The sequence below is a fragment of the Diadema antillarum genome, unplaced genomic scaffold (genome assembly GCF_040938485.1).
Source record: "Diadema antillarum isolate AM-2024a unplaced genomic scaffold, OU_Dant_1.0 scf00000070, whole genome shotgun sequence".
In the NCBI taxonomy this organism is placed as follows: Eukaryota; Metazoa; Echinodermata; class Echinoidea; order Diadematoida; family Diadematidae; genus Diadema; species Diadema antillarum.
The window spans coordinates 3,563,798-3,580,160 of NW_027270959.1; the positions used below are offsets into that span (position 1 = coordinate 3,563,798).

The following is a 16,363-nucleotide window of genomic DNA, read 5'->3' on the forward strand; positions in this document are numbered from 1 at the left end:
AATGTTTTATGCCAAATTTCTTCTACCTCTCTTCTCATCAAATCTACTACTGTACATCATGAAGCTGTACTCTGTGGTAGCCATATACTCTAATCAGTCCCCCGATACTGTACAATGTATGTTACTGTATACTTTTTTTTGTTGTTTTATAATATTCTTGATTTGAGTTTCATTCAATATCAAATCCATATTAACAATAATATTAATATTACCAACAACAAAAACAAAGCAGCTGTATTCTTCTTTCTTGTGCTCCTGAATCATTTTTCCAACATACAGTACAATATATTTGAGTTTTTTTCCAAATCATACAATGTTTATAAGAGAATGACATGAAATACATGTGCACACACGCACACACACACACACACACACACACACACACACACACACACACATAGAATGTACATTCTATCTTTCCACTAAAATATAATGCCTCTCCTTAAGTTAATAATATCAATAATAATAATATAAAAAAAAACTCTATCTGGTCTCCAAACAAAGTGTCTATCCTCAATACTCTTTTCCACCCCTCCCTCAATTCACGCTTTTACTCTCCTCCTACAATTGTACATGGGTAGTGTACACTGCCTGCTCCTTCCCAACTTTGCTAAAGTTACTCCTTTAATAGTCACCTCCTCCCCACCCCCTCCCCAAATATATCAAAGTAGACACCTAATGTGTCTCACTAAAAGTGGGCTGGAAAAAAGCAATAATGATTATCGGCATAATTAGATCAGAGTAGTGCTATTTTTGACACCTATCATGATGATTATATGAGGGAACCCTACGTACAGTACAACTGTAGCTCTAGATTTCTTCAGTTTGTTTATGATTGCATGCAAACATTCCCAGGCCCTGCGCAATCACCTTGTTCTTCTTCAAGCCAGTAGCAGTGCTAGCACAGAGGATTTCCTTGCCAGGCCGAATAAAGGACAGAGGATATAAAGCCTGTTTATCTTTCAATTGGCCTGTGAGTGGCTCGGACCGGACCATTGAGAGTAGGGTCAAGCTGTAGTGACCGAATGACCATTGATGAACCGAACACAACACGGGATGACCAAAATTCTAACTGGTAGAAATCAATGGGGTGTCTCCTTTGTAAAGGGGGGTTACATTTCACCCCTGTGTGAAAGGACTGGGGAAGCAATGGGCTGTTGTAGATACACATGAGTGGGGATACTTTGTTGACACTACTGAGCGTGAAACGCAAAGCTTTGCTGTGGACAGTTCCGGTCCTTTCACACATGATATAAAACAGGTACTGACAGCCTTGTATATACACACACAGTAAGAGTTATTACGTATGCTGACAAGCCCAGTGACATTTTACAATCTGAATGAGGTACAGCGTGTACCACTTGAAGATTTATACAATAATATGACTTCACAACAATGTGCAAAGATGCATTGTTTGCAGGCCAATTACCATAAAACTAGGATGGAGTACAATACAGTGACACAGTCATAGATCAGTAAATGTACAATAAATTCAGCTGATAGTTGAAAGGACAAATTCACCCTCATATACACATTGATTGAGTGAATGCAGCAATATTAGTAGAACACATCAGTGAAAGTTTGGGGAAAATCGGACTATCCGTTTCAAAAGTTATGAATTTTTAAAGTATCTGCGTAGTCACTGCTGGATGAGAAGACTACTATAATGTATGATGTCATATGCGTACAACCATATAAAGAAAATAAAAAGAGAATGTCACAAAACTTTACTTTTTGAATTAACTCAAGTGCACATTTCTTCGACTTGTTACTGACATATGTTAAGGGTAATATTATTCCCCCTGCCTTCTGAATGAGAGAAGTCAAGTGTTCTTTTCTTATGCGAGAAAAGTGAGAATATGTTGAATTTTCTTTATTCTTTCTTTATATCGTTGTACTCATGTGACATCACAAGCTATAGTAGTCTTCTCATCCAGCCTTGAGTGAGCAGAAACTTCAAAAATTCATAACTTTTGAACGGATTGTCCGATTTTCTCCAAACTTTCATTGATGTGTTCTACTAATATTGCTGCATTCACTCAAGCCACATGTATATGAAGGTGGACTTGTCCTTTAAAATCTCTTTGTACTTGGTGTGCCTCTTTCCAATGATTTTCCAAACATGAAATCATGCTTCTGGGGGATAAATCAGTCAAATAAATGAGGAACCAACCTACTGTACCTGACATTCAATGTTATTGTCTACACAGGGGGCATACATATTATAAAAATACAAAGCTTTTGCACAACAAAAGCATGATTAGCCCACATGCACATTTACAATGGATTTCACCTTGGCCTCAATTGCCCAAATGACATCTATAGATTACCATGAGAGTTAAACAATGCATAATGAAGTGATATTTTATGAAATGCTGAGCACTACAGTCTAGAAGCACATACAAGTAAATTTGTTATTGTAGAGTTGATGTTTCTAAAGCATTACTTTATACCCCAAGTAAAAATGCATGGTTATAGTGCATATACTGGTACACAAGTGAGTGCTGTTGAAATAACAAAGATAGTGTCACAATTTGCCTACTCGCCCCATTCTACAAATTGTAGATAATATTCCTTTGCATTATCAAAAAGTAGGAGTACATGAACCTCTGTTTTCATTAATTCCAGATGGTTAAGGTGACTTGAGTGGTCAGCGGGTTGACATTCTGTACACTGCTGACTGAGGAAGAACATTAAACAGCTTTTCAAAGTTTATAAGTGGCAGTGATAGTATGTGGATACCATTCCTCCTGTTTTGTCCATAAAATGGCACAAATATCCCACTCCTGTGTGTAATGGTCTTCTCTGCAAATAGAGAATGTGTACTGACTTCCTTGTAAGACTGAGAAAGCTGATTTCCTTGTTTTAATCCTTGTCCAATTGTCTGATGATATTCTAAAAGAAACACTTTGGTGTAGAACTATTCAGTTAATGAATAATTTCTTTTCAAATGATATTAAAATCTCCTGACATGAATTTTGATAATTAAAGTGGCCTTTCATAATGGTTCCTACCAAATTTGTGCCTGAATTACAGATATCGTATTTATATCACCATGCTTATACAAGTAAAGAACAATAAATACATTCATTTCTTTTTAATTTTTCTATTTTTTCGGGGGGGGGGGGGGGGGGCATAGACTGTTGAATATATCTTGTAAAAAGCAACAATACATGTACCAACAACAAAAATGTGCATTTCATTATGTTTGAATGGCATGTTTATGTGTATATGTCGCTATGAAAAAAAAAAGACTATTTCTGCATCATCCATTTATGTTTGCTGGAATCCAATTTCCCTAAATGGCACTCAATATTTTGTATTTTCATCAAGTCTATTCATCACATCAACGTGTTAACATCATCGCTAATTTTACATTAATATGTTCTTCCTCTTTTTCTACCTCATTTGGTCCTGACTGCCATACATTGTAGTACCCTTATAATTGGGAGCAAACAGGCAGATACATTGTACAAGTGCTCTCTGTGTGAGTTTGCATTGTTGCTATGATGCTCACAAATGTATTATAAATATGGTTGTTTGTTTCTTGCACTACACCATGACTTTAAGTGGAGAGCAAAGTCATAAAATTCATCCAGTATCATTCATGTGCACATTTGTATTCCCGCCATGAATATAAATCTACTCTCCTATTCCCTGCGGAACAATACAGGTAGTTATTGCTGGTGATCGATATCAAAGACATAGAGCCAGTTTTTATCACCAGCTAATGAAGTATCTTGCATGTTATTGCCAAATTACTTTCAGTACCAGGCAGGTACACTTTTATTTGAACTGCACACACTTTAATACAGATAATGCCAAGAAATACTGTGTGTACATGTACACTAGATATAGATAATATGCTATAATGTACACTGTAGCACAGTATACATTGTACATGCTGCCACACTCTGCAAAGAAAATGACATAAAAGTTGCATTCAAATCAGAATTCAACCCACTGTCTGCCAGTGAGCCCAGATAAAGTCATGACCGTTTTGGAATACTGAGGAGAAGATGGTACAGAGAAAATTTAAGCAAAATGCCTTCAAAAATCAGAATTTGTACATACATTTGAGTATATGAATATAAGAACGACCCAAGTCCATTAGAGAAGATTTAGGAAAAATGGAAATTAATAAAAAATTCCCTACTCCCTTAAGTGTTTTCGGTATTGGGGTGTTATTAATTCAAATTTGAATATAAAACAGTCACTTGAATGATTATCGGTATTTGCATGACTACGTAAATGGCTTTCAAACGCGATAGCCAAATTTGGACTTGGGTCGTTCTTATATTCAGGTACTCATTTGTATAATACGAACAATCAGAAGTTCCAATCTGTTTCTTCCTTTGTTCAAATTCCAGCACAACATACGTTCTAGCATTTAGATTAATGTAAGGTCATAAGTTTTTAATGTATTCTCCAAATTAAATATTCAGATCAGCGTTTAATGAAGTCTCATGGCATAGTACCTGTATGTTTGTTGTATGTCACATGTAAGTCCCATGTGAAAATTGTATTTATGATGCATGTCTTGTGATTTGTGATTTTATATAAAGGTCTGTTTAAATAGTTAATGTGTAAGACCTGAAATATAATGAATTTCATATCGGACAATAAATTGAAATTGAATCGAATTAAATTAGATCAATTTTTTTTATCAAATTAATTTCATATTAGACAATAAATTGAAATTGAATTAGATTTGATTAAATTGGTTTAAATTGAATTGATCAAACTGATTATATTGAATTAAATCATATCAACTTGAATTGAACTGAACTGAATTGAAATGAAACCTTTCCGTCCGTTTCCAGAGTGGCTCAGAGGGTGGAATGTTTGCCCAAGTGGTCAAAGGACATAGGTTCAAGCCCCTGTGGTTACCCTGAATACAGCTAACAAGCAATGGGCAGAAAATTGTCAGAAACACAGCATCTTCAGCGAAACAAAGGAATGAATGAGTGAATATATGAACATGAGCTGCTTCATGAAATACCAGAAACATTCACAAGAAAAAAAAAAGAGAAAACTATTATTAAAGAGAAAACAGCATGACATTTAAGGTGGCATTTGATGTTTGACAAATAAGCATTGGACATCTTGCAGGTCACTTTCCCTTTAATATGGGCAGAGCCCCAAGGTATTCACTGATAATGACCTTGCCACACTCAATGGCCTTTTCCTCCACTCATTGCCAGGGTTGCAGTGACATCATCAGCACCAAACAGGCTCGTTGAGCCCCATTATTTTTTTTTTCTCGTCCTGCTCCTGTTTTGGTTTTGGTTTTGCTATAGGATATTTTCCCCTCCTCCACCCCCCTCCTCCGTCCCTACCCCCCCCCCCCCCTTTACCATTACCAGCTGGCAAGCTGACAGTTTGACACATGTAGTTACCAATACACATCCAGCATGATGAATCACAACAATACAGCACCCTCTGTAGCCTACTTTCAAGGCTTTAGGATGTTTTACCAATCACAACGAACCACTACTCCATGTGCCACAACCATTGTGTACAAACTGGTTGTCAATAGCAACGACATGACATGTACTGTAGTTGAGTCAACTTAACCCATGGCTAAGAGAAAGCTGTTGCAAGTGAGAGCTAACAACAGAAGAGTAAGAGCAGAGGAAAGTGGTCTGAGGACTTGGATACTGTGTGCAATTGGAATATATAATTACTCTCATCCCAAGAATGTCCCATTAGCTCCTGTATCTTCCCCTTTAAAGGACAAGTCCACCTTCATATACATGTGGATTGAGTGAATGCAACAATACTAGTAGAACACATCAGTGAAAGTTTGAGGAAAATCCGACAATCCATTCAAAAGTTACAAATTTTTAAAGTATCTGCGCAATCACTGCTGGATTCTACTACAAAGTATGATGTCACATGCGTACAACGATGTAAGGGAAATAAAACCGAGAATTTCACAAAACTTTACTTTTGAATAAAGTGCATATTTCTTCGACTTGTTACTGACGTGTGTTAAGGGTAATATTACTCCCCTTGCGTTCTGAAAGAGAGAAGTCGAGTGTTCTTTTGTTATACGAGAAAAGTGAAAATACATTGAATTTTCTCTATACTTTCTTTATATCGTTGTACACATGTGACATCACAAGCTATAGTAGTCTTCTCATCCAGCCGTGACTGAGCAGAAACTTAAAAAATTCATAACTTTTGAACAGATTGCCGGATTTTCCTCAAACTATCACTGATGTGTTAACTACGAATATTGCTGCTTTCACTCAACCCACATGTCTATGAAGGTGGATTTGTCCTTTAAATAACCCATACATCTCCGACTAACAAGCACGCTGGAGTGTTTTCTTTGCTGATTGGCTCAGATGTCTGCTAATAAAGTACTATAATTGTCAACAGACAGAGCTTGCCTAATCCCTTCCAGTTGGGAAGAGAAACATTGCTTCACCTGAGTGGGCTTGCTACACTTTACAGCTAGGTCAAGTTTGAATGGCTTTAATACTGAATGCTGCAGAAAACCCATGGCAATTTATAATAAATTCATAAATTGAATGTACATTATCTTGATATAGCTTTGGCACATGAAGGCTTTTAAAAGCTACATGTATGTGATACTAGTGTTATCTTGCAGCGCCTTTATGGTCCAGCTTGTACATTATATGTCTGAGTTTAATATGAAATTAATGTTTCCAAATCCATAAATTACATGTAAGCACTACACAGCCCTCCATTCCATTGCACAATACATTAGCACAAGCAAATGTACCTACTTGAGTTACACTTCCTGAAACTCACATATTATGTATACATCTACAATGTAGCTCTTTAAATGATAACTTTCATAATGCACGATCAAACACTGCTTTCACTGACATTTCCAGTTGCATGAGTGAACATTGTCTGGCCAAGTATTAACCTTGGCTCTCTCTACTGTGAGAACTTGAGTCTAGAGTCATAGATGGCGAAGGGAGGAAAAATCTAAATCATCGTAATGCAAGGTTACACGGAGGGGAAGTTCAGGTACTGTCTGCACACAAATTAAGTCATAATCATCGGTTAACCTTTACTGTACGTTACTACGTTCACTTTACACAGGGAAAAGCAAAAATGTGGAATTCATATCAACTGCAATGGTGATAGCAGAGGAGGAGGGAGATCATTTAATGAGGCTGGGGAGGAGGAGGAGGAGGATAAAGAGGAGGAGGGGAGGAGGAAGATGATGATGAAAAGGGAAAGAGGAGAGGAGATGGAGGTGGAAGAGGAAGAGGAGGAGGAAGATAAGGAGGAAGATGATGATGAGACCAGGGAGGAAGAAGAAGATGATGACGTGGATAAAAAGAAGAGGAGGAAGGGAGGAGGGGGAGGATGAGGAGGAAGAGGGAGAGGAGGAGGAGGAGGAGGAGGAGGATGAAAAGGAAGAAGATGATGATGTGGGGAAAGAAGAGAAGAGGAGGTGGAAGAGGAAGAGGAGGAGGGTAAGGAAGATGATGACAAGGCTGGAGAGGAGGAGGATAAAAAGGAAGAAGATGATGACGTGGGAAAAGAGGAGAGAAGGAAAGGAGGAGGAAGAAGAAGAGGTGGAAGAGGAGGAGGAAGAAGAAGAAGAGAAAGATAATGATGAGTTTGAGAAACAGGAGGAGGAGGAACAGAGGAGGGAAATGATGATGATGATGATGATGATGATGATGATGATGATGATGATGATGATGATGGTGATGATGATGATGATGATGCCAGAGAAAATGAGGAGGGAGTGAAGAAAATGAAGTAGGGGAGTAGAGGAGGAGGAAGAAGATGAAAATGTAGCAAGAAGGAAAAGAAACAAATTGATGATTGAGGCAAGGAAAGGATGAGAAAGGAGATGATAAAGAGAGAGAAAAAAAAGGAGGAGAAAGCAGACAAACAGACAGGAAACGGTGGAGCAGGATGCGGTGATGGCAGTTGAAGCAATGATGGAGCCAAATGCTCCTCATGCCAACACACTACAAGTAATGTCTAATGGCACATCTACAGTGAGATGCAAGGCCATAGGCACACCAGTTAACAATCATTACCAAACTCTATCTCCCTCTTTCTCTTCTCCCCCTCCCTCTCCATCTCATTCTCTCCCTCTCTTCCTACCCCCCCCCCCTCCCCTCTTCCCCTTTCCATAATGCATTTTCACCTTGTCACTCCGCATCTCACGGTCAGCAGGCAGAGAGTTGGCAACTGGTCTTGTGCAAGACCCTGCCACCGGGAAATTCATGCTTTTGACTTTGAATGCCAAACGCAGCGGCACAGGGAAGGACACGACATGCTGCGACTACCCAAGCAGCCTGAGGGGAAGAAACGAGGAAACCTGGATGGAGGAGGAGCGGAGTAATGCCCAGTTACACCACATTAAGCTGCCTCCTGATGCGCAAGATAGCTTCATTCATCGCCATGGCAACCCTCACCTCAGCCAGGGAAGTTGCGGCAGATGACGCTGGACTTCTCCCAGCATGGATGAAGGGGAAAAGATGGATGTTGTTGTTGTTTTCAACTTCTCGAATGATTTCCCTTCCTTGGCAGAGGTAAAAAGTACTGCAGAGCTCTGAGAGAACTTGTTTCTTCAATAGTCATAAACAAGAATGAGGATGTTATGGCAGGGGGTACAAAAAATGAATCTGGAAGCTTTTTCTTGTGGCATGCTGTAGCTCTCATGCTAGTAGCACAGTTCACAGATATGGCAGGGTGCATTTTTCTAGACATACTTTGCAAGGGGCATGATTATTGATACATGTACATGTACATACCACAGTATTCAACTGGTTCCTTTCTTTTTGTGCACTGACATGGTATCCAGCTCTTTATTTCATATTTCAAATTTATTTAAACTAATTTGCAAAGAGTATTGCAACCATCATCAGTCACTTTTAGTAAGTGCCACTGTAAAACCAGAAATTTCTGCGTGTATGAAACCGTAACAATTTTTGCAAGGAGCCAAGATTCATGGGAGTAAAATGCACTTAAAGGTTTCATTTGTTTGTTTGTTTGTTTCCTACACAATGTACTGAATGCCAGTGGCAATTCCTGAAAGTTCAATGCTGCCAATGTTTTTGTTTTTGTTTTTTTATACAGTAAATTAGAGACAGGAACAAAATCTGCTTTGTTATTTGCCAGCAAAGGAAATCCCCTGGTTCCCATTCTCTGCTCTAAAATTGCTATGCACGTACAAAATACACTTTGCATGAAGGACATGTGTAGTGTACAAAGGAAGGAAAGGCTCAAAATTTCGGAGCCTTCCAGCTAAATGACACCCAAAGGCTCTTTCAAAAATGAGTCAGTATAAAGAAAAAATTGCCTCTTACCTATATCATGCCATGATATGATGCTGCTAAAAAAAAAAAAAAAAAAAAAACTTACACTATTAAAAGTATCCCACTGAAGATAAGCTACAATTTTACTCCATCTCTTCACATCTCTGTCAAAATGGTATTCCCACACAAACATAACATTTATATTTGGCAATAATGGAAGATAAAAGTGGTAGCATTCTACTGTGAATGTTTACACTCCTCAGAGCATTATATCCCTGTCGAAATGATTTCACTGAATGTGGTCTACTACTGTTGAAATTGAAAAATAAAGAGAGGTAAAAACACACTTGTTTACAAAAGATACATGCTGGTTGCCCTTGGAATTTCTTCTACTATGTAACATTCTGGTAAGATCATATATCATGCATATTGCCAATTTCATAAGATTGCCAATCTGGGAAGCTATAATTTCAAGTTCATGACCTCAAAAATATCAATAACAATGATGATTAAAATGGCATGCAAGTCTCCATGCTTTTCACAATCTGTTTGAGGGGCAACAAAATTGGATACCAGGTACCTTTCGGCTTAATAATCACCTGACATAATATATATTCATGTGTAAACTCACGCACACACACACACACACACACACACACACACACACACACACAAATGCATCATATTCAGAGTTTCCTAAACTAGACTGTATATTCCACCTTGGCGAAAAACTTGTAGTCCGACCCCATGTGATTTTATGATGGATTTGATCACTACAATTACACAGGATGATAGTGGAGGGCTACATATCAAGGATAGTTATCTACTGCCCCTCTCCCTCCTCTCAACTTTTCTTTCTGTTTTTTAACACAAATTTTCAGGGGGAGGGGAATAGGGTAGCAATGCTATATTCTACCTTCTTGACTACCAGATTGCGACAAGATAATTTCAGTTGCTTATGGGGGGGGCCTGGTAAACAGAGATTGCTAACAAACGTAAAGGAGCCTTTTGCGATTCACAATATGAAGAGAAAGTTGATACATTTCGCTGAGGATAACTTGATGGCTGTAATACGACGCAAACACCACTTTTTGTCATTGCACTTTTACTGCAGACCAAGAACATTACAAGCACGATTCATGGCAAGCATAAAATGACAATGGGTTGGCCTACATATTGTCAAGATTACCATAGCAACCGCTAATCAGCAAAGGGGCATTTTGACTGCTCGCCATGATAGTGTCAGTTGTGATAGTTTAACACAGGTATGATGACTTACAGGAAAAACAGGCCCCTGCAGGCATTTATTTAACTTTTATATTCTACTTCTGGTTTAAAACTGTGATAACCAATTTGAACTGATTGCTCCACACCAACAACTGACTGTGAGAATTTTGAAGACATCACAAAGCAAGATACATGTATGATGTGGTAATGCTAAAGTAACTATGCTACTATTAAGCATGCAGAAAAAAGGCACTTTAAACAGCTTCTTTGGTTTGTTATGGATTTTATGAGACTCGAAGGACAATTTCCCCTTGGTACTGTTTCGAACCCTGGGGATTTGCTAGCCTTTGTACAAGACCCCCTCATGCAGAATTGTCAACATGATTGTCTGCCTCTGCGAGTGCAATACAAGCAGGTTGATATTATCAGTCAACAGTGGAAGTTCTGTCATACAGCACAAACCACCTTGCTTTCAACACACGACAATAGACTGCAAGTCATGCTTTGATTATGTACCGTATGTCAAAAAAAAATTACAACGGAAACCTCCGCAGTGATATCTTTAAAAATAGTGAATTAATCCAAGTACAAATTCAGGGTATGAAACTATAACTCATTGCCCACATCTTACAGAAAACCCCATTCGATTTGCTTCAGTGGTCAAAGAGAAATGAGGAATTTTGTAGGGGATGTCAGGAATCTCTTCCCTCCAAGTTCTGTCAATTGTATTCACACACAAGAGCATCGAAGTGCTAAAATTGGAAGAATCAGACTTATGACATGCTTTACAACAATCTACATTTCTCTGTGACCGCTTAACCACATTGAATGGGGTTTTCGGCAAAATAGAGCTAAGATGTTATATTTTAAGACCCTCAAGTAGCATTTAGACAGATCAATCATATTGGGTGTTATCAATTCGAAAATCTGATTGTAATTTTTTGGGGGACATACTGTACAGTGTACACGTATTCTTCTGGGTAGTGCACCAACGTGTGAATAGAGGAAATAGAGGAAATGAACGTGGTCGTAGTTGTCATTCCCGACGTGACAAGATCCTGATACAAGGCCTGTATCTGCACTGTATTAAACCAATGCCACAAATCATTCTACACTCCACAGAGTGACTTACTCAATGGGAGGGGGGGGGGAGGGGGGCTGACAAAGCACCTCCGCTAATGCCACCCCCACTTTACGTCAGGAATCATTAAACTGCCCATGAAGTTTATCAGCCACTGTGCCCATGACATGAACATCAGCAGCCTTGATATTTCCGGGCCAGGTAACAGGCTACATCACTGAGCTGTCTGTCTCTGCCGGCTTGGCTAAGGACACTGTCCTACTTAACTATATCCTCGGTGACTAAAAGCTTGGAGTTTTTATCTTTTCTGCATCCATTAAACTCCCATCAACATTCTCTCACACCGAGCTAACCATGTTGATGTACCCCTACAGCAGCTGATAATATAGTCCCTTACAGCAAGATTTGATGATGCACATTTTTATAGGGCGAGGACTTCAAACTCACTCAAAGTCAGAGTGTGGGGAAAGAACTGTCAAGTTGGGAACAGATCTATTTAAATACTGACAGTGAATCATTGTGACAGGATGAAAAGAAGAAAAAGAAATGTGACATTTCATTGAAAGCTGCAAAACCACTTTCCCTAAAAGCAACCAAAAACATCAGAAATCTAATGCACTTTTTATATATCAATGTTAACGGATAAATTTTGGATGTTGAATTATAATACACATGTATTGTTTTTCTTGTGATCCACATTTTAAAGTTCCACTTTTCAGTAGATCACACTTTTCCATCACTTTCCTTATTGTTGCCGTTGCAAAATATGCATTGTTTCTATTATTCCTGGGTCATATATTTTGTATTTTAAAACTTTATGATTTGTATTAAATTGTAAACATTGTTAACAATATGATTTATCAAATGTGTACTTTACACAAAATTTTGCGATACCTTTGGTTGGCTGGAAATAAAGCACAATTGAATTGAAAAATGCACATCTCATGTATGTATGCATTTAGATCATAATGTATAACTATGATATTTCAAGTTAATAGGTAATGACAAGATTATATGCAACAGTCAACAGTGTATACACATATTTAAACTTTTAAAGCAGATAATTCAAACCCCTTGCCAGTAGGCAAGCTATATATGCTATGTTGACATCTAATCGGACATAAATTTCTAAACATTGATGTGATTTCATTCAGATTTTCAATGAATTGTAGAATTTGTACGATTTTTTTTATACTTATAAACACCCCCCCCCCCCAAAAAAAAAAAGTCCACACACTATACAATTATACAGTGTTTATGAGTAATGTAGATGCAGATGACATCTGTCAACACTGCTTGTCTGATTGAAAAATGCTCACTAAATTTGTTTTCGGTTACAATTTGGGTACAAGAGAGGGAACTGATCGGCTATAATGTGTAGTCTGCATGGTAACTCAAATAAAACTGTTTTCATTGGCAAACTAAATGCCACATTAGCATAATGTCAACTTCACAATTATATCGCCATGGGGCATTGTACTATGCTAGTGAGCCGAAATTGACAGCCGCGGCACCCCCACCGTGTCTGAGTGAAATCCCTGCAGCGTCTGTGGCACGAGCGTGTTCATTATATCGGCCTGCGAGGGGAGTTTCATCATGGAAACTAGATTGGACTATACCCGAGGAGCAAGGTTGCTGTGTGGCATGATGAGTAGTGTTTGATGTCTGACAAATTTCTGTCCTGTCTACACACACCAGAAATCTAATGTTTGGTTTATTTTTTAATCAATTTTTGCAATGCAATGCAAAAATCTTTTGTTTTTTTGTTTCTTTTAACTCTTGCAACAATTTACCCCTTGTGTGTGCAAACAGCATGCAAAGTAACCATCAGTTTTTTTAAATCCTACATATACATGTATTTAAATACAACTCGCCACTTTAGGTACACAAACTTGAGTGCCAAGGGACATGCTCTGGCCATTGTCTCAGACATATTTTGTATGCAGTCTGGAGATTCAAGCGCTTCATTTGCAGCTATGTGATTTTTTTTCGCCATGTGTGAAAGAGGGCCAAAAAAAAAGAAATATTAAAGGACAAGTTCACCTTCATAAACATAAGGATTGAGAAAATGTAGCAATATTAGCAGAACACATCATTGAAAGTTTGAGGAAAATCGGACAACCCATTCAAAAGTTATGATTTTTTGAAGTTTTTTTTTCAGTAACCGCTGGATGAGAAGACTACTGCAGTGTACAATGTCACATGCGTACAACAATATAAGGAAAATATAAAGAGAATTTCACAAAATTTCATCTTTTGAAAAAAGTACACATTCCCTCGACTCGTTACTGACATATGTCATGGGTAATATTATTCCCCCACCTTTACAAAGAGGCAAGTCAAATGCTCTTTTATTATGCGAAAAAAAATTAAAATATGTTGAATTTTCTTTACATTTTCTTTATACTGTTGTACTCATATGACATCACAAGCTGTAGTAGTCTCCTCGTCCAGAAGTTCCAACACAAAAATTTTAAAAATGCATAACTTTTGCATCGATTGTCCAATTTTCCTCAAACTTTCACTGATGTGTTCTACTAATATTGCTGCATTTTCTCAATCCTTATGTTTATGAAGGTGAACTTGTCCTTTAATGTTCATATCTTGATGCAAAAAACGATATCTCCTACATTGTATGTACAGTGTATAAATAAGGCTTCTTACAGACAGATTAATTCCAAATCTGAACACATTCAGTAGATGAACTAAAGGTATCAATATTGCATAATTGAATTTAATCATAGCATGCACGGAATCATAACAAATTACAAACTTTACTTAAAACGTCAAAAATCAAAATGAAAATGTAATCATTAAAAATGATTCCACAGTAAGAGCAGCAGCGAGCACATTATTTGGAAAAAATGAAATCACTGATGAATGAATATGATCTGGACCATTGAATTTGTGAACTTTAACATAACATTACACAGGCATGTGCCTGCATCAATGTGGGTCCACTTCACATAGAAAACTTCACTCTGGACCACAGCACAGAAACACATACAGAGCTGTCAATCACCACTTTGCCTTTATCATGATCGAACAACTGTGTGTGAGTGTGTGTGTGTGTATGGCTTCTTGACACTAAAGTATACTTCAGCTGCTGAGAATCACTACTATTTATATGTACACAATCATTTTGTTATGACATTCACGCACAATGTCACCGATATCAAATAGATGATAATGACTATCAGCATAATCTTTTCCTGTTGACTTACCGCGACATCCATTTCCCAGAGCAAACAATTTGGATGAGTGATCAACTGTTCCCCACTCTGAATCTCATGTAAATTCGTCGATGGGGTGACAAGACCTCGTATCTCAAAAATGTCAAAAAACAATTTTTTGGCTTAATGGTCAAATAATGGGTCAAGTGATGTCTTGGCCAAATCCCAACTGTCTTACTCCAAAAATGAAGCCAACATGACATGTCAAAGGAAAGGCTTTCCCATTCACTATAGTGCTTTGGCCGCCATGTTTTTTGGCTCTCCTGAACATTTGTCATTTTTGAGATACGAGGTCTTGTCACCCCAGCGACGTAATACTGATTTGTTGGTTTGGTCCAGTTTGCTACATGGGAGGCCAACACAAGGAATGCACCAAGTGGTGAAAACTTTGTGCAATTCAAATCAGAGTGAAGCTGGGCTTGGAAATACAAGGTCGATATCCAAGATTTTGACAAGCGATACCAGACAATGGCATGGACGAAAAGCTCTCGTTCTGCTGCCATTCAGTTTTACAGCTTGCCGTTTGTCAAATTTGGACAATGGTGTGTTCTCAACTACAAGTACATCATTCTCGCAGTCGTGTTTTTCTTTTTACTCACACTATTCATTTATTGTTTTGAATACTCTACGCATGAATGCATACTTCCCACTCGATATGATCACCCTATCGAACCTTGAACTTCACACAACAACAGCTGCAAACAAAAAAACAACATTTATTGAAGGCTCTACAAAACTATTATACACCACATTTTTGTGACATGCAAGGAAGTATAATGTTGCTTTTCGATAAGAACAAATTTGACAGATGTCAATCATTGGGGGTTTTTTTAAGTCCTTGGAAGCATTGTGTAGTTGCACCAGAAAAGAACACTTTAATTGTTTAAATTGCTCATGAAAGAATTTTTTGTCCTTGTTAAAAAAATATCAGTTAAAGAGTTTATCGTCTTTCATGTCAACAAAGTATGCACGAAGACAATTTTAGAATTTTTTTGTCTTTGTTACTCGCATTTTCTTTGGACACTAAAAAGTAATATTACTGTCCAAACTTTTGAGCATTTGAGTAACCAAGCTACAAAATCATGAAATTGAAATTCTACAAGAATCTGGCACATACAAAGCAGCATACAATGTACTGCATCAAAGACAGAAATTAGGATTGAAAGTCACAATTCCAGTGGTATACAAACCGAAAAAACAACTTTCACACATTTGTTTTTATGATTCACTGTATTAAGATGTACAGTTCTATATATTCATGAGTCATTACAAAACTTATTCCTAATGCTTGTTGTATTTGCAAGCCATCTTTTGTTTTCCACAGATTAATATTTTACGCATTATTATCCCCATAGGTACATGGTGTATCAATATGACTCCATCAGTACTTTCAAAAATTACTTGCCTTTAACCACTTAATCCCCATTCCTCCCCAAACATACAAACGGGCATACTGAGTACAAGGTATACTCTGTATTGAACTCATGCATGCAGACAGAAGCAGAAAAAAATACAAAGCAAGAGTCTTTCATCGAGAGAAAATCCAGTGCATTCAG

General features: G+C 37.8%; 1 protein-coding gene across 4 annotated transcripts in view; it reads right to left on the reverse strand.

Annotated features, from left to right (window-relative positions):
* LOC139716797 (uncharacterized) overlaps positions 1-16,363 on the reverse strand; it is a 194,949-nt gene that overhangs the window by 117,343 nt on the left and 61,243 nt on the right. The window contains exon 1 of one of the 4 annotated variants that reach the window (XM_071628329.1): positions 14,799-14,825. The exons of the other annotated variants lie outside the window; for them this stretch is intronic. Within the exon in view, the coding sequence (XP_071484430.1) occupies positions 14,799-14,810 (12 nt within the window). The 5' untranslated portion in view covers positions 14,811-14,825. Of the gene's footprint in view, positions 1-14,798; positions 14,826-16,363 lie in introns of those variants that run through there. 4 annotated transcript variants of the gene reach the window in all.